The sequence below is a fragment of the Antedon mediterranea genome, chromosome 5 (genome assembly GCF_964355755.1).
Source record: "Antedon mediterranea chromosome 5, ecAntMedi1.1, whole genome shotgun sequence".
NCBI lineage: Eukaryota > Metazoa > Echinodermata > Crinoidea > Comatulida > Antedonidae > Antedon > Antedon mediterranea.
The window spans coordinates 395,719-415,363 of NC_092674.1; the positions used below are offsets into that span (position 1 = coordinate 395,719).

Below are 19,645 nucleotides of genomic sequence, written 5' to 3' on the forward strand. Positions count from 1 at the left end.
ACTTCAACTTCAACTTTATTTTCCAAATAATATTTTGTTTTAAAATGATAAATAATATTAAATTTTAAAAGGCTACTCCCGGGTCTGTGTGTGCATAATAATCATGGCAGACACACGTCTTAATAAATTATTTTGTTCGTGTGATGGCAATGCACGAATTTACTACAAAATATTCGTGCATGTTTTTTGTTTTTGTTCATCAGTGTCGGCCACCTCTTGTGTGAATCAGATGAAAGTCGGTTTGGATGTTTACAACAAAAACGTAAACATCCCCGACAAAGCATTCACCTCCAGTTCTGAAGCTACACATGGTTACCGTGCCGCAAGAGGACGCTTGAATACACGATATGAAGGGACGAGCGATAAAAAAGGTGGCTGGATGGCGATATACTCTACGACAAGTCCCCCTGGATTGAAGTCGATTTGCAAAGAACGTATACACTGCAGGGGATAATCACACAAGGAAGACAATGTGGCGACAACTGGGTTACCGAATATCAACTGCAATACAGTAAAGACGGAATCAACTATTATCACATCAGGAGTACTAACAATGATGCTTTGGTAATCATGAATCTCTTTTTACTATAAAGTTGGGTTCGACGGCGATTCGACAAAACAAAAAACACATTTGGCACACATGCCGTTTTATACGTATAATACCTGAGCTGGAATCTCAGAGTTTACCGTGAAAATCGAAGCGCCCGGACTGGTGGACTAAAAATATAAAAATGACTTTGAGAAAAGTCTATACAAAACACTCAAAAAATAATTTAAGAAAAAAGTTTAAGAACAAAATTATTAGAAACTTATACAAACTTGAAAACTGTAGTAGACTAGGCATAGGCCTACAGCTATATTTTAAACTGTAGTAGACTAGGCATAGGCCTACAGCTATATTTTAAACTGTAGTAGACTAGGCATAGGCCTACAGCTATATGTTAAACTGTAGTAGACTAGGCATAGGCCTACAGCTATACGTTAAACTGTAGTAGACTAGGCATAGGCCTACAGCTATATGTTAAACTGTAGTAGACTAGGCATAGGCCTACAGCTATATGTTAAACTGTAGTAGACTAGGCATAGGCCTACAGCTATATGTTAAACTGTAGTAGACTAGGCATAGGCCTACAGCTATACGTTAAACTGTAGTAGACTAGGCATAGGCCTACAGCTATATTTTAAACTGTAGTAGACTAGGCATAGGCCTACAGCTATATGTTAAACTGTAGTAGACTAGGCATAGGCCTACAGCTATATGTTAAACTGTAGTAGACTAGGCATAGGCCTACAGCTATACGTTAAACTGTAGTAGACTAGGCATAGGCCTACAGCTATATGTTAAACTGTAGTAGACTAGGCATAGGCCTACAGCTATATTTTAAACTGTAGTAGACTAGGCATAGGCCTACAGCTATATTTTAAACTGTAGTAGACTAGGCATAGGCCTACAGCTATATGTTAAACTGTAGTAGACTAGGCATAGACCTACAGCTATACGTTAAACTGTAGTAGACTAGGCATAGGCCTACAGCTATATGTTAAACTGTAGTAGACTAGGCATAGGCCTACAGCTATACGTTAAACTGTAGTAGACTAGGCATAGGCCTACAGCTATACGTTAAACTGTAGTAGACTAGGCATAGGCCTACAGCTATATGTTAAACTGTAGTAGACTAGGCATAGGCCTACAGCTATATGTTAAACTGTAGTAGACTAGGCATAGGCCTACAGCTATATTTTAAACTGTAGTAGACTAGGCATAGGCCTACAGCTATATTTTAAACTGTAGTAGACTAGGCATAGGCCTACAGCTATACGTTAAACTGTAGTAGACTAGGCATAGGCCTACAGCTATATGTTAAACTGTAGTAGACTAGGCATAGACCTACAGCTATATGTTAAACTGTAGTAGACTAGGCATAGGCCTACAGCTATATTTTAAACTGTAGTAGACTAGGCATAGGCCTACAGCTATATTTTAAACTGTAGTAGACTAGGCATAGGCCTACAGCTATATTTTAAACTGTAGTAGACTAGGCATAGGCCTACAGCTATATGTTAAACTGTAGTAGACTAGGCATAGGCCTACAGCTATATGTTAAACTGTAGTAGACTAGGCATAGGCCTACAGCTATACGTTAAACTGTAGTAGACTAGGCATAGGCCTACAGCTATATGTTAAACTGTAGTAGACTAGGCATAGACCTACAGCTATATGTTAAACTGTAGTAGACTAGGCATAGGCCTACAGCTATATTTTAAACTGTAGTAGACTAGGCATAGGCCTACAGCTATATGTTAAACTGTAGTAGACTAGGCATAGGCCTACAGCTATATTTTAAACTGTAGTAGACTAGGCATAGGCCTACAGCTATACGTTAAACTGTAGTAGACTAGGCATAGGCCTACAGCTATATGTTAAACTGTAGTAGACTAGGCATAGACCTACAGCTATATGTTAAACTGTAGTAGACTAGGCATAGGCCTACAGCTATATTTTAAACTGTAGTAGACTAGGCATAGGCCTACAGCTATATTTTAAACTGTAGTAGACTAGGCATAGGCCTACAGCTATATGTTAAACTGTAGTAGACTAGGCATAGGCCTACAGCTATATGTTAAACTGTAGTAGACTAGGCATAGGCCTACAGCTATACGTTAAACTGTAGTAGACTAGGCATAGGCCTACAGCTATATTTTAAACTGTAGTAGACTAGGCATAGGCCTACAGCTATACGTTAAACTGTAGTAGACTAGGCATAGGCCTACAGCTATATGTTAAACTGTAGTAGACTAGGCATAGGCCTACAGCTATATTTTAAACTGTAGTAGACTAGGCATAGGCCTACAGCTATATTTTAAACTGTAGTAGACTAGGCATAGGCCTACAGCTATATGTTAAACTGTAGTAGACTAGGCATAGGCCTACAGCTATATGTTAAACTGTAGTAGACTAGGCATAGGCCTACAGCTATATGTTAAACTGAGTAGACTAGGCATAGGCCTACAGCTATATGTTAAACTGTAGTAGACTAGGCATAGGCCTACAGCTATACGTTAAACTGTAGTAGACTAGGCATAGGCCTACAGCTATATGTTAAACTGTAGTAGACTAGGCATAGGCCTACAGCTATATGTTAAACTGTAGTAGACTAGGCATAGGCCTACAGCTATATTTTAAACTGTAGTAGACTAGGCATAGGCCTACAGCTATATGTTAAACTGTAGTAGACTAGGCATAGGCCTACAGCTATATGTTAAACTGTAGTAGACTAGGCATAGGCCTACAGCTATATGTTAAACTGTAGTAGACTAGGCATAGGCCTACAGCTATACGTTAAACTGTAGTAGACTAGGCATAGGCCTACAGCTATATTTTAAACTGTAGTAGACTAGGCATAGACCTACAGCTATATTTTAAACTGTAGTAGACTAGGCATAGACCTACAGCTATATTTTAAACTGTAGTAGACTAGGCATAGGCCTACAGCTATACGTTAAACTGTAGTAGACTAGGCATAGGCCTACAGCTATACGTTAAACTGTAGTAGACTAGGCATAGACCTACAGCTATACGTTAAACTGTAGTAGACTAGGCATAGGCCTACAGCTATATGTTAAACTGTAGTAGACTAGGCATAGACCTACAGCTATATTTTAAACTGTAGTAGACTAGGCATAGGCCTACAGCTATATTTTAAACTGTAGTAGACTAGGCATAGGCCTACAGCTATACGTTAAACTGTAGTAGACTAGGCATAGGCCTACAGCTATATGTTAAACTGTAGTAGACTAGGCATAGGCCTACAGCTATATGTTAAACTGTAGTAGACTAGGCATAGGCCTACAGCTATACGTTAAACTGTAGTAGACTAGGCATAGGCCTACAGCTATATGTTAAACTGTAGTAGACTAGGCATAGGCCTACAGCTATATTTTAAACTGTAGTAGACTAGGCATAGGCCTACAGCTATATGTTAAACTGTAGTAGACTAGGCATAGGCCTACAGCTATATTTTAAACTGTAGTAGACTAGGCATAGGCCTACAGCTATATGTTAAACTGTAGTAGACTAGGCATAGGCCTACAGCTATATGTTAAACTGTAGTAGACTAGGCATAGGCCTACAGCTATACGTTAAACTGTAGTAGACTAGGCATAGGCCTACAGCTATATTTTAAACTGTAGTAGACTAGGCATAGGCCTACAGCTATACGTTAAACTGTAGTAGACTAGGCATAGGCCTACAGCTATACGTTAAACTGTAGTAGACTAGGCATAGGCCTACAGCTATATTTTAAACTGTAGTAGACTAGGCATAGGCCTACAGCTATACGTTAAACTGTAGTAGACTAGGCATAGGCCTACAGCTATATGTTAAACTGTAGTAGACTAGGCATAGGCCTACAGCTATATTTTAAACTGAGTAGACTAGGCATAGACCTACAGCTATATTTTAAACTGTAGTAGACTAGGCATAGGCCTACAGCTATATTTTAAACTGTAGTAGACTAGGCATAGGCCTACAGCTATATGTTAAACTGTAGTAGACTAGGCATAGGCCTACAGCTATATTTTAAACTGTAGTAGACTAGGCATAGACCTACAGCTATATTTTAAACTGTAGTAGACTAGGCATAGGCCTACAGCTATATTTTAAACTGTAGTAGACTAGGCATAGGCCTACAGCTATATTTTAAACTGTAGTAGACTAGGCATAGGCCTACAGCTATATTTTAAACTGTAGTAGACTAGGCATAGGCCTACAGCTATATGTTAAACTGTAGTAGACTAGGCATAGGCCTACAGCTATACGTTAAACTGTAGTAGACTAGGCATAGGCCTACAGCTATATGTTAAACTGTAGTAGACTAGGCATAGGCCTACAGCTATATTTTAAACTGTAGTAGACTAGGCATAGACCTACAGCTATATGTTAAACTGTAGTAGACTAGGCATAGGCCTACAGCTATACGTTAAACTGTAGTAGACTAGGCATAGGCCTACAGCTATATGTTAAACTGTAGTAGACTAGGCATAGGCCTACAGCTATATGTTAAACTGTAGTAGACTAGGCATAGGCCTACAGCTATATTTTAAACTGAGTAGACTAGGCATAGGCCTACAGCTATATTTTAAACTGTAGTAGACTAGGCATAGGCCTACAGCTATATGTTAAACTGTAGTAGACTAGGCATAGGCCTACAGCTATATGTTAAACTGTAGTAGACTAGGCATAGACCTACAGCTATATGTTAAACTGTAGTAGACTAGGCATAGGCCTACAGCTATATTTTAAACTGTAGTAGACTAGGCATAGACCTACAGCTATATTTTAAACTGTAGTAGACTAGGCATAGGCCTACAGCTATATGTTAAACTGTAGTAGACTAGGCATAGGCCTACAGCTATATTTTAAACTGAGTAGACTAGGCATAGGCCTACAGCTATATTTTAAACTGTAGTAGACTAGGCATAGGCCTACAGCTATATGTTAAACTGTAGTAGACTAGGCATAGGCCTACAGCTATATGTTAAACTGTAGTAGACTAGGCATAGACCTACAGCTATATGTTAAACTGTAGTAGACTAGGCATAGGCCTACAGCTATATGTTAAACTGTAGTAGACTAGGCATAGGCCTACAGCTATATGTTAAACTGTAGTAGACTAGGCATAGGCCTACAGCTATACGTTAAACTGTAGTAGACTAGGCATAGGCCTACAGCTATATGTTAAACTGTAGTAGACTAGGCATAGGCCTACAGCTATATGTTAAACTGTAGTAGACTAGGCATAGGCCTACAGCTATATGTTAAACTGTAGTAGACTAGGCATAGGCCTACAGCTATATTTTAAACTGAGTAGACTAGGCATAGGCCTACAGCTATATTTTAAATTGTTGTTCACACTTATTGCCAATACGACGTACAATAGTAAAGTTTATAATAATGTATTTAGGCCATCGTGTCTTTACAAGGATGACGCATGTATACCTTTTTTTTATAGACTTTTCCTGGGAACTATGATCGTAACAGTAAAGTTTGTCACAACTTTCAACAGACATATGCCCGTTACATTCGAATTCTTCCACAGTCGTGGTACGGAAATGGGGCTAGCCTTAGGTTTGAACTTATCTCCGCCGACTGGTAAGTAATCCTCCGTTATCCCTACTCATCATCGTGATTTTTTTTCGTATAATCTATAATTATTAAAACTTTCAGATTTTTTTTTTCAGGCTCTGTGATAATCATTTTCTCTTTTCTTTTTCCAGAAAAGATGGCAAAAACTGGAAATTGTCCAACCGAGTCATAGCACTCTTAATGTAGTAGTACAGAAATAGTAGTTATTTAAACTACGGTAAATATGATCTTAAAACATGATTGTGCAACATATAATAATAGATTTATTTTTAATATAATTGACTAATACAACACAGAAAAGATCAAATCAACATTATCAAATAAAATTGCTTTAAAGATATATTGTCCCCCTAAAAAATAATTTTTTAATTTTTTTTGTTGAATATGCCATTTTAATATCACATAATAGTTATTCACTATGACCAAAAATTTGATCCAAAAAAAAACATTTCCCACCAAAAAAAATGTTATTTAAAGCAAAATATACCTAAATTGTCTGGAAGACAATGGTTTTTGGTTGAAATTAACCATTTCTTTTGTCTTTTTATAAGTGAAATAATTATTTTTTGATGATTTTTTTTCTACAGAAGTGAATAACTTTATTAAAACTGTGAAATTGCCTATTCAAAATCTGATTTTATTAATCTTTATTTTTTCATGTTTTTGGGGGACAATACATCTTTAAATTTTCTTATTTTTGTTAAACCATGGAGGAAATATATATATAATTCCTCGATGGTTTAACAGTATGCAAATCAAAATAAAATGCTATAAATGTAATTACAATTTGCAGAAGATTTGTTACTTGATTCTGAATTATGTTTCAAATATTAAGAATGAACCTGTGGTGTTGAAATAAAAATTAAATCAATAAAATGTATGAGTAGATGTACTTGGAATTAAATGTGTTCTTTTGTTCTTTCAACTCATCACACACCCTATGGTACTCAAGTGTGTCGGTACTTTACACTCATCACACACCCTATGCTACTGAAGTGTGTCGGTACTTTACACTCATCACACACCCTATGCTACTCAAGTGTGTCGGTACTTTACTCATCACACACCCTATGCTACTCAAGTGTGTCGGTACTTTACATTCATCACACACCCTATGCTACTCAAGTGTGTCGGTACTTTACTCATCACACACCCTATGCTACTCAAGTGTGTCGGTACTTTACTCATCACACACCGTATGCTACTCAAGTGTGTCGGTACTTTACTCATCACACACCCTATGCTACTCAAGTGTGTCGGTACTTTACTCATCACACACCCTATGCTACTCAAGTGTGTCGGTACTTTACTCATCACACACCCTATGCTACTCAAGTGTGTCGGTACTTTACTCATCACACACCCTGCTACTCAAGTGTGTCCGTACTTTACTCATCACACACCCTATGCTACTCAAGTGTGTCGGTACTTTAACGTGTCGTTTAATGTCCACATTATTTTTCATTGCAAAGAAATATACAAAAAAACTGAGGAGTATTAACGTAGAAGTAGTTTTAAAGTACCGTCTAATTAAACAGAACTGCATTTGAAGTGAATATATTGTGTACGTGAGGCCTCTAGTTCAACTATTCGTATAATACGAGTATAGACCGTGTTTAACCTTTCTTTAGTTCAGTAAATGTATGTTGCGAACATTTTAATAAACCGTATAAAAATACTGTTTTCAAAATGGAAACGAACTTTCGAAAACAAATTAATTACAAAACTCCCATAATTTCAAATTATGTATCGATAAATAATTGTAAAATCCGCAATTTTTGTTTTGTTATTTTAGTTATTTTCTGTTTTTTTAAGGGTAAACTCATTTATCATACAATTGCGAACAAAATTGTCTTGGTCTATACAGCCGTGAGTTACGGTTGTCCACGTGCTAGTTGTCTTGGGGAAATATTTATTACTGTACTTGAAATGAGGAGGAAGTTTATTATCAAGATATATTATACGTAAACCACAAGTTTACAAGTAAATACTGTATATCCAGGGAGTGACGGATGTGTTTAAAGCATGTGTATCCTACAGGGAAGTGAGCCGAATGAACTTCCCGGGTTAACTGCAGGTGATGTGAGAGTTTAATTGGACAGATTAAAGTTAATAAGAGATTCGGTAAATTTCCCCAAAAAATTCAAGGAAATTGTTCGATTGTTTTATGGGAGTGTTTACCAGTTTAAAAGCTATAAAAGTTTGATACCAGTCCCTATATGTTATTCGGTACCTGGGTCGTTATCAAATAGGCCTCTCGGTATCTTACAAAGTCGAGATGTTTACCTCAACTGTGTTAGTGTTCGTCGTCTACTCTTTGATGCTTCAAAGTTCCACCGGTAAGTTGACATTTTGTTCAACTATTTATTTGAAAAAAAAAGTATTCTAGCAGCTTTGTCTGTAAAATGAATAAAGTTAACTACTTGGGGCATAAGATGAGAAACTAAACAACTTGCTGTATTTTGAGACATTCTTTGGTCTCTCTTGTTGAAGGTTTACTTAAGGCCATGATCACTTTAATGTTCCACAGATCAACCCATTCAGTTTAACAATCATTATAGGCTTCTTCATAGGGCAGTCCTAATATTCCTACTGTCATTCTAGCACATACTACTTTTTAGATCCTGTTTTTGGGGCCCATCTGGTAGTAGTATCAGTCACGGGTCTGTTTCTGCTGCATCTCTCAACATTCGAACTTTTTTGTAAACATTTTGAGAAACATTATTTTCTCCATAATTAATAATATTGTGAAGAATTGCGTAATTCCGGTTTTTAATATAGGCCTACTGTATGTAAAAAATCGTTAAAATGATTTCTGAAATGTGTGCAGAAACAGAAACATTCCTTATGATGTATTGAGAAGATTTGATCATGATGGATGCTAATGTAGAAATAATAATATGAAACGCCATCTGTGAATTATACTAAATATTTATCCCATCAGCGGCAAAGTGTACTGAATACAACATCGGTCTGGATGTCGACAATCTAAACACGTACATAACCGACAGTGCATTCACCTCCAGTTCTCAGGCTACATATGGTTACCGTGCCTCAAGAGGGCGCTTGAACACACGATATGAGGGGTCGAGCGATAAAAAAGGCGGATGGATGGCTTCAAGTTCCGATGATAACCCCTGGATTGAAGTGGATCTGCAAGGTGACTATAGTTTGACAGGGATAACCACACAAGGAAGACAGTGCGGTAACAACTGGGTTACCAAATTTCAAGTTCAATACAAGAAAGATGGGGATAATAACTATTTTGACAGTTCGGGGACTAACACTGCACAGGTGAGGTTTTTGCTTCTGACTTTTACATTCATGGATATCAATCGCGACGTCGATGAAGTTTTTTTTCCTCACTTTTTTGGTTATTTTTATGTTAAGTGTAACTATTGTACATTTGTTTGGCTAAAAACAAATAAATAAAGGAAAAAGTACATTGTAGTTGTACTGTACTCAATGAATCATCTTTTGAACGCGCGCGTCAATTTTCATGCTTCTCTTTGTTGTCCTCCAGGAACAAAAACATACAATAAGTAAATTTAGTAATCCCACTCAACTGACGCACCAATTGTATGGTTCTAAGTATTTGTAATTTGTAAATAGACATTTGATGGAAACAGTGATCGGAACACTGAGGTTACGAACAGCTTTCCCAAGTTGACGGCTCGTTACATACGGATTCTTCCAACGGATTGGTACGGCAGTGGTGCTAGTCTTAGGTTTGACCTTATCGCTTGCGATTGGTAAGTAAACTCATTTGTATATTCCTCAGCTCAAACAACTTCAGTTGTAATTTGTACACTAAATAACACAGGTTTTCATAATAATGTTATCTTTTCGTTTCTTTTTTCTAGATAAATTGTTTGAAGATAAGAGAGAAACTGTCGAGGCAAATACGACTCAGCTAATGCTTATTGAATTCAATGATGAATGATACTAACATTGGTACTAATAAAAAATACCGTTATTCCAATAAAGATTGCAGTTTTTATTTTCAAATAGAATGCTTTTCTCTTAAATAAAACATTTTATTAAATTGTGTGCTGTGCTTCGAATTTGTTTCCATGCCAACTTACGCTAAGAAGTGTGTCTTATATTCTGACAAAAATAGCAAAAACATTGGGTTTTAGTGTATCACTACTATAGTTATCTTCTGATAAGCTGCACTAGCAACTTAAAATAAAGAGTGCATTATTCGTTACGTTTATACAATTTACCATTTCTAAAAAGAAGAGATACGATATTACAACGATGTCGAAATGTGGTATACTTTTCTCCTATAAACACGTTTGGAGAATGCGTCGTAGAATTCGAGAATATTTATTATAATACATTACACATGCAAATTAATGACGTTTAAACAAAGTTTAGTAATTCGGATCGGTTCAATACATCATCTAAACGTTTTATAAAGTTTGAACCACGACATTTGTCCAATCGCTGCGTATTGAAATGTGGTCTGCCTTCGGGATGCTGGAAAATAAATGGAAATCACCCCCACTTCATTGATCCCATCGTCACCAAAATCACCAGTACATCAAAGAAACAATGTGCTATACAAATCAGCAGTTTTCGTGTCATAATTATGCTATATTGCGATTTCAAGTAATAGTAGTGATAACAATAAGTAAAACTTATTGAATTATGTTGCTAACTCTTTGGTGATGATATTCGTACAACGGGAACACGATATACACACATCGCTCTCCATAGATTTATCCACTTATAATTGGTGGATAGAAAACACAAACGTTATTCGAAATATACACGACCTCTGGAAGAGACATAGTCCAGAGGACTATCCGATTTGGTTGACGTGTTAAGTTCACAATTTCCGGATGACTTCTGATAATTCATAGACAAGCACGCTGTGTGTTCTTTGCACTTCAACAAACATTCCAAGATGCTTCGAGCGTACACATTCGAGAAGACGTGGTTCATTAAGATGTTGTTGTCGTACTTTACCAGTTGGCTAATAGTTAATGAAGTATCTGAAGAAAGATAAAATAGTAAAATAATTAAATAATGTAAAATGATAAAATGTGGAGTACTTTTGAAAAAAAAACCTATATTTTACCACGATCTTTTCAATTCGCCATTTTGAGAGATGCGAAGGTCGGTACTCCAAAAAACAATTAGCTTTTTTATATAGTGATACATACCTAATAATTGACATTCAGTTGAGTAGTACCATGCTGTACATGCGCATTCATATCGGTCAACGTAATCAGTACACGTTCCCCCATTCTGACATGGATTCGACAAGCATTCGTCAATTTCTGAAAGCAAATTTGCATATTTAACGAGTTGGGTTTTTTTTGCTTTTGCATCATGCAAAAGTCTGTATAGTTAGTGTGCTTTTATGTTGTCGATTTTTGTCTGTAGGCCTAAACATACTAATATTCTAGCAAAGTATTACACTTATGAAACGCCATGTACGCAAACATATTTATATTTTTCCAATAAGTCGAAAGGTCGTCTAGAAACAAGACTCATAGTTGTATTCAATTTACATCTAGACGTGCGTTCACACGAGTCTTTTTACACATTTGTCTTTGCCACTTACCAATTTCACAGTGCGTTCCTTCCCATGCAGACGTACATTCACACGTGTATTGGTTGATATCATCTACACACGTACCGCCATTTTGACACGGAGATGATGCACATTCATTTATATCTATTACAAAATTAGATCATTAAGTTCAATTCTTTTTTATCACCGTCTGTGGGCTATTGCGGACGAAACCTTCCCGAAATATTGACACCCCAACCCCGCAAAGTAGCATTTTGTTTTTTTGGTACAAGATTGAAGAAACTGTTGTCATTTATAAACAAGGGTTTGTTTAATATTCAAAGAAGTACCGTAGGCATGTTCTAATCTACAGACATTTTACCAAATCTAAACGCATGTGAAATGAAGCGTCAACAAAGATATACAAAATTAGGCGGACTTACTTGTTTCACAGTTAACTCCTGTTATTCCAGGAACGCATGCGCAAGTATACATGCTGCTTCCATCCGTACACGCACCATTATATTGACACGGGTTAGACGCGCACTCATCAATGACTACATTATAAAAAAGATGATGATAAACGCATTGAGTAAGTGCTACTGTATAAATACAGACTGGTAGGTTACGATGTAAACTTAACGTTTTATTGATACTTTATTGTTATTTACACATCACATGATAATTTTCGCATTTCTACTTCAATACTACAAATGAACTACTTACACTGGCATACACTGCCATAGAAACCAGTTGTGCAGGAACATGTATACGACGCAATACCATCGGTGCACGCTCCACCATTGTGACAAGGTCCTGTGGCACATTCATCAATATCTTTAAAAACAATCATTTTATACTGTATAATTTCAATTTAATTATTTATATTCAATAAAAAAAAACATGCACAGCAGGTCATATCACCAATTGAGTTTTTCTTTGGGTGTTTTGTTTACCATGGTTTTGTTAATGTTGTATGTATTTTTTTGAAATTTCAATAAATACATATAGGCCTAATAAACAACAAGAAATGTTGACACCTACCGCATACAACGCCAATATCCTCACCATGACTGCAATCATTACCACCCCATGATGGAAAATAACAATGCCATAGATAAGACTCAGATCCTGAACAACCTAAATCATCAAGCCAAATAGGACCGCCTCCACCCCCAAAATATGATGTCACACTAACAACATCGTTAAAACCAACAGATCGGCATGCGACTCTTCCTTCAGCTGTAGAGAAGCTATCGTCACAAACTGTTCCCCACTGCCAGTTGTAACTGCAACTCCCCCAAATGTTGCACGATGTTGTGTAATAGTAAACCTCTACTCGGCCCTCATAATATGCACCGCCGTTAAGTCGTGTGCTTTCTGTAACAAAGTAAGAAAGTTCATGATTAAATATATTACGCATTTAAGTAATTAAAAAAATGGCTGTCAGCAAATGGATAACCGTTTATTTTGTCAATTTATAAGTGAAAAGTCTGATTTTGTTCATCTTCATTTTTCTTCTTTTTTGGGGGGATATCTGCAGCATTAAAGACGATAGTACCAGCAAAATGTTTATATAACAATTGGAATTACTTTGGGAGCACTTGAAAGTAAAAATAAAAGAGTTCTCAATTAGATATGGAGCAAAAACAAAGCATTCAAGAAATAGTGATAAAGAAAAATTGTTAAAAGAAATTTCAGACCTGACGAACAAACTAGAAACTGATTATGATGAGAAAACAGAGAGAATTTTAATTAATAAAGCAAAAGACCTGGAAGACATATATACATTAGAAGCAAAGGGTGCTCAAATAAGATCAAGAATAGAATGGTTTGAAAAGGGTGGAAAAATACAAACATTTTTATAGGTCTAGAAAAAAGTAAAGCTAAAAGAAAATGTATCACGGCAGTCCTAAAAAGTAATGGTAAATACACGACCCAAACTGATGAAATTCTTCGTGAACAAGTACATTATTTTAAAAATTTATACAAAAAGAAAAATTCAAATCAATCATCTGAAATTTTAACTTCAGATATTCTAAATTATCTTAATAAAACTAATGTCAAAGTATTATCTGAAGAACAAAAAAAGAAATGTGAAGGGACTATAAAAATAGAAGAATGTAAACATGCCTTATATAAAATGAGACTTAATAAGGCCCCAGGCAGTGATGGCTTGTATAAAATGAGACTTAATAAGGCCCCAGGCAGTGATGGCTTATATAAAATGAGACTTAATAAGGCCCCAGGCAGTGATGGCTTATATAAAATGAGACTTAATAAGGCCCCAGGCAGTGATGGCTTGTATAAAATGAGACTTAATAAGGCCCCAGGCAGTGATGGCTTATATAAAATGAGACTTAATAAGGCCCCAGGCAGTGATGGCTTATATAAAATGAGACTTAATAAGGCCCCAGGCAGTGATGGCTTGTCAGTAGAATTTTACCAAACATTTTGGAATTCTTTTGACTTTTTAGTTTGTGATGCTTTTAATTTTTCTTTTAATAATGGACAATTGTCAAATTCTCAAAGGAGAGGAGTAGTCTCCTTACTGTACAAAAATGGTAAAAGGGAAGACTTAAAAAATTGGAGACCAATAACTCTTCTTAATATAGATTACAAGATTATGGCAAATGTTATTGCAAATAGACTAAAATTAGTAATTGGTGACATAATAGATACTGATCAAAAAGGTTATATTAAAGGAAGGTTTGCTGGTGAAAATATAAGGCTTGTTGAAGATGTATTAGAATACACCAATAATTTTAATAAAGAAGGTGCTATAATATTTCTAGATTTTGCTAAAGCATTTGACAAAATAGATAGAGTATTTTTAATCCAATCATTGAAAAGATTTGGTTTTGGTCAGGACCTAATACAATGGGTCAAGACATTTTATTTCAATACTGAGTCAGTTACTACAAACAATGGATGGGTATCAGAAAGTTTTAAGATGAATAATGGTATTAGACAAGGATGCCCTCTTTCGGCATTACTTTTTTAAATAGCTGTAGAGCCAATGGCTAGCAATATAAGAAGCAATATTCATTGTAAAGGTATTATACTGCCTTCAAAAGGGTATAATGATGAACAAGAAGTCAAAATTGCTCAGTTAGCAGACGATACTATAATTTTTGTTAGGGATGAAATGAGTATTGAAGCTTGTATAAATACAGTAGACTTGTTTTGTAAGGTTGCAGGAATGTCACTTAACAAAATGAAAACAAAAGGTATGTGGATAGGTTCTTCAAAAAACAACGTTCATAAACCCTTTTCAATACAATGGGAGGATGAGCCTGTCAAATTCTTAGGTGTTTTTGTTGGTTATGATAAAACAAAATGCCACAAAAAAAACTGGGTTGAAAAGATTGAAAATTTTAAAAATGTATTAAAAACCTGGGAAAAAAGAAATTTAAGTATTTTTGGTAAAGTAATGGTGATAAAAACACTAGCACTCTCCAAACTAGTATATAATGCTAGTATAATAGAGGTACCCACAAATATTGTAAATGAGGTTAACAGTATTATTTTTAAGTTCATTTGGAATGGAAAAGGAGAAAAAATAAAAAGAGATATTATGTTTCAAGAAATTAAACACGGAGGTATAAAACTAACTGATTTTAATTTAGTTGTAAAATCATTAAAATTAAACTGGATAAAACGGTTACTTAGCCCAGATCCAGGAAAGTGGAAGTGTATTCCGCTATATTTTTTACATCCTGTTAAATACTTATCGGAAATGTCGCAAATAGATAAAAAAAAACAAGTTTTTATCTGACATTCCAACTTTCTATAAAGAAATTTTATCAATTTGTACACAGTATAATAATTATTTTTACACTGAACCACAAGGTATAGATGAAATTAATAAACAGATTTTTTGGGGCAACAAATATATTGTACTAAACAATAAATCTTTATATAACCAAAATTGAATTGATTCTGGAATAACACAAATTAGTGATATTGTTAATGATAACTCTTTTAAGTCGTCACAAGAAATTGTTGATAAACTTAAGAAATTTTAAAAAACTGGATTGTTGAATATTTTTGTTTAAAACATGCATTTCCCAGACATTGGAAAAACAAACTTTTTAATGTTAAAGATAATATTCAGGTAGTAGAAGTGAACAAATATGATTTATATGACAAAAACGCTACAGTTAAAACATTTTACAAGGGATTTTTGGTGAATAAACCCAGTGAACCAAATGTTCAAACGAAATGGGAAAGAGATCTTAATTTAGATTCTTTAGATTGAAATACAATATGGCATAGAAAAGTATACTGTATGAAACACATAAGTAAAATTGCACAATTTAATTTTAAATTGTTGCATAGAATTTTATGCTGTAAAAAGAAACTTAAGTTATGGAAGATATATGATTCAGATATGTGTGACAGATGTAACATAGAAATAGAAGACGAAAGGCACATGCTAATCAAATGTGAAAAAAATGCGCCCTTTTGGTATAATTTTAACAACATGCTAAACTCTTGTAACAAAGAAAATCAGGCGTTTGTTGATTATTCTTGTTTTGAATATATTATTCTTGGCTTAGCCAATAATATTGTTAATGAGTTGTTATCAATTTTTAATTTTTGTATTTACAAGGCAAGTGTTCTTTTTCGAACAGAAAATAAAATTGTAAATGCATGGTTGTTATTCACTAAAGAAATTAAAATGTTAAGAAAAATTGAATACGCAATTGATAATCTTGCGGCTAGAAAGAAATGGGGAAAATTAGATCATAATCGTCTAGAATATTATCTAAATAGATGACAATCAAATGTAAAGTTATGAAATGATTGAAAATAAGGTGTGCTAGGAGAATGACATAAAAGATGTAGGCATAATGCATATACGGGTGTGTATATATATGTTTAAGAGTATGTATTAATAGTCAAAGTTGTGATATCAATCAGTAGCTACAAGATACAATATTATTTATGTGTTATGTAAGTATTGAGTATATCAAAGTTATCAAAGCATATCAAGGCTATGTAAATTAAATGAGAACAAAAGGGATTGTATAATAACTATAGGGAAACACAACAAGACGAACATAAGTGTTAAGAGATAATAATGAAAAAGATGAACTCAAAAAGAAAGCAAATATGCATGATTAAAACAAATGTTAATAGACGGAATATACATGTTAATGTATTAATGTATATACAGTATGTATTTATGGAATTAAAAGTGGGAGGAACCCATGTAAGACAAAAAAAAACCAATTGGAATAACGTAGACAAAATAAAATGGAGAGTTATGGACACATCATCTTCATTTAGGCCTCTGTTTTAATTCACCTGTGCGCACTTGATCGAAACTTTGATCATCGGCCACCGTTACAATTCTACGTCAAATATTATGATTCTGCAATCATTTTTTGAAATTAAGGTATTTTATTACAGACTAAATTAAATTATGAAATATATTTAAAACTTACGTGAATTAACGAAGTCAAATCCGAAAAATATTCCAATAATCGCCAGCATTTCAAGAACGATTCGATACATCCTGATCACGGTGGTAGATCTTCACGTGTAAGAAGTCAGAACAGAATAGCCGCGACAGCCGTGAAACCCATGAACATTGGCCACTCTCGAGTGAACAATACTTCGCAGGAGTGTTAATTAATTGTTGCAATTGGTAATCAATGCAATTGGTAATCAATACTTCATCATGCTGGCATTCTTCTTCAATAATATAAGACAATAAGGAAGAATTTCTACAACGTAATTAATTGAAAATAAAAAGATTGTTATTGTACCTTAAACTGTGTGACCTTTGTTTAAGTATTACTTTTTTAATGATAACACCTTAGAAATTATTACAACAAAATGTTTTTGTCTCAATTATTTCAAATCTCGCTAAGAGCCCGTCATTTTATTGCCTTTATTCATTGTATCAGCAGCATTTAATTTTTCAAATATTTTGAAATAGCAGTACTTTTACCCATTTATCATTTACATTATCTTTTTTTAATTGCCCTGTGTCATTTTGCAATTAAGTTATCTCTTCTTTTGAAATGACGGTAGCATAACATAACCTGATCACCTGTTTATTGCTTCGTTTACGGTCATCCGTTTGATATTGATTTTTTCCCCGATGCATTGATTTGTCCAACCTACGTAATTAAGTTCATCTATGTGACCAAATTGCCTATAAGGTTATAATAATCTTGACTATTGAAAAAAATTCTATTTCAATTAATATTTTAGGAGTAAGTTTTCTAATTTGTCGATCCAATACATACAATAAAGTTCACTAGTGTAGTTTATTTATTTATTTCATAAAACCTTCAGAAGGAGAAGCAGCCTTGTATAAATCAATATAAAATAAACATATTTAAAATGGCAATAATAATCTGTAAATACTATAAATCGTTATTAATTAATAAAAATGTCACACTGTCACAAATACCGTGGTCAATACAAAACAATATAACATTAAAAACAGTACAGGAATGAATTCAGGGTAGCACAAAAAATTAACCAATGGTCAAACTTATTTCCACTGTGGCCCCTAAAAATGAACTAGGTAGGCCTACATAAGGATGAAATATCAATAAAATGGTGGTTAGATACCTCCACTTTCAAGTGCATGTTTAGTTGGCCCATGGATTAAAGAATAGAAGGATATGCATCGACGGTGACATCAAACGATTTTACAACGCGCTTGCCTATACTAAAGCACTGCTGCCAATCAAACAAACACGTTCATTGAACTCCGTGTCTCTAACCGCGGCCCTCTGTAAAACGCTGCGAATCAACTGTTACATTTTTTGAGACCAAAACGTAACCATGTAGAAATCGTATGCGCAGTCTGAATGTTCTATTGACATGTCTGCGTCGATGATTAATTGATAACAAACATATATTGCTGAATAATTCTGTTTTAGTTTCATCACAATCGGACTACGAAAAGTTCACTTTCTTACGACTGGTAATTTTAGGTAGTTGGTAATATTAATAAAATATGCCATTTTTATATTTGAATTATCATTATTTGCCTGCCATCTTCTGTCATTAAAAATTGCGTTAATCTATAGAATATTAAATTATGCATTTGACCATGTATGTTGTTAGCGTGGCCGGTGTTCAGACATACAACAATCGTGTTTTTTAATATATGGCTAAGCAGTGGTTTCTTCATAAATCTCCTTAATTATCGATGTGATTATATTTAAACTGTAGTGCCTGGTGATTGGCTAGTGGTTATGTCATCCACATCACATCCAATCACCGGGCCTAATTGAATGAAAACAGCGATCCCTGATCCGGGATTGGCTGGCTATGTATAGTTGCGATTCGTTACCTAGCGGTCGTTTTGAAAAGTACACGCAGGGCAAACTTGATCACGAACAAACGAAGTAGGCCTACCTATTATTATTATTCACACAAGAAGTAAGACAACGGTGAGTATTTAAGATTAGCCTAGGCCTACCTAGGCAGTATCAATGTCGGCAAATCATAGGGTTTACTAGCCCAGTTTAGCCTAGTTAGTACAAGGCCTGGGCCTAGCTAGGCTAGCATTCTTGCTGATTTTGTAATTTTACAACAAATGAGACAACTAATAGTTATTGTCTCAGATGTAGGGCTACTACAGGTCATAAAATGCTACTTTAATCATCATAAAAAAATCATTAGCGTAGATCAATCGCGGCAGAAACCAACATAGTCAATAGTTGACCATCTACAAACATCATGCCACCAAAGAACGCGCGAAAGAAGCGTAGTAGCCAACAAGGTTAAATGTCGTTGCACATGTGCAGTAAACAATATATTAGGCACGCGACCGTTTCGTTGTTACCATGCGGTTAATTAAACTGTAACATTGTGGGCGGTCCGCGGTCTGTCGGCGAGAGTCAAGGAACCCTTGATCTCACGTCGATGCATATCCTTCTATTCTTTAATCCATGGTTGGCCTTTGGTGTACAGTTTGTGTATTTAGACCTATATATATTTAT

General features: G+C 35.0%; 3 protein-coding genes across 3 annotated transcripts in view; 2 read left to right on the forward strand and 1 right to left on the reverse strand.

Moving 5' to 3' along the window:
• The first annotated feature begins 239 nt into the window (after positions 1-239).
• Positions 240-19,645, forward strand: part of LOC140049473 (cohesin subunit SA-1-like) — a 52,212-nt gene continuing 32,806 nt past the window's right edge. The window contains exon 1 of the mRNA XM_072094365.1: positions 240-564. The gene's annotated coding sequence lies outside the window, so the exon portion shown is untranslated. The remainder of the gene's footprint in view (positions 565-19,645) is intronic.
• LOC140049477 (retinoschisin-like) lies at positions 8,327-10,195 on the forward strand. Its single transcript, XM_072094373.1, has 4 exons — positions 8,327-8,484; positions 9,090-9,439; positions 9,758-9,897; positions 10,009-10,195. Coding segments are annotated over exons 1-4 (552 nt in total). The 5' UTR covers positions 8,327-8,423; the 3' UTR covers positions 10,010-10,195.
• Positions 10,298-17,211, reverse strand: LOC140049475 (uncharacterized). Its single transcript, XM_072094369.1, has 7 exons — positions 17,123-17,211; positions 12,714-13,049; positions 12,396-12,506; positions 12,113-12,226; positions 11,721-11,834; positions 11,317-11,433; positions 10,298-11,145 (listed from the first exon to the last, which is right to left on the reverse strand). The coding sequence occupies exons 1-7, from the start codon at positions 17,190-17,192 to the stop codon at positions 10,907-10,909; spliced, it is 1,101 nt and encodes a 366-aa protein (XP_071950470.1). The 5' UTR covers positions 17,193-17,211; the 3' UTR covers positions 10,298-10,906.

What these genes read in the sequence shown, in the direction of transcription:
- LOC140049477 (XM_072094373.1), top strand. Translation starts at nt 8,424, where the DNA reads ATGTTTACCTCAACTGTGTTAGTGTTCGTCGTCTACTCTTTGATGCTT. An exon ending in GATGCTTCAAAGTTCCACCG is followed by an intron (nt 8,485 to 9,089) that starts GTAAGTTGACAT and finishes TTATCCCATCAG; the next exon opens with CGGCAAAGTGTACTGAATAC. An exon ending in CGGGGACTAACACTGCACAG is followed by an intron (nt 9,440 to 9,757) that starts GTGAGGTTTTTG and finishes ATTTGTAAATAG; the next exon opens with ACATTTGATGGAAACAGTGA.
- LOC140049475 (XM_072094369.1), bottom strand. Translation starts at nt 17,192, where the DNA reads ATGTATCGAATCGTTCTTGAAATGCTGGCGATTATTGGAATATTTTTC. An exon ending in ATTTGACTTCGTTAATTCAC is followed by an intron (nt 13,050 to 17,122) that starts GTAAGTTTTAAA and finishes ACTTTGTTACAG; the next exon opens with AAAGCACACGACTTAACGGC. An exon ending in GGATATTGGCGTTGTATGCG is followed by an intron (nt 12,507 to 12,713) that starts GTAGGTGTCAAC and finishes TTGTTTTTAAAG; the next exon opens with ATATTGATGAATGTGCCACA.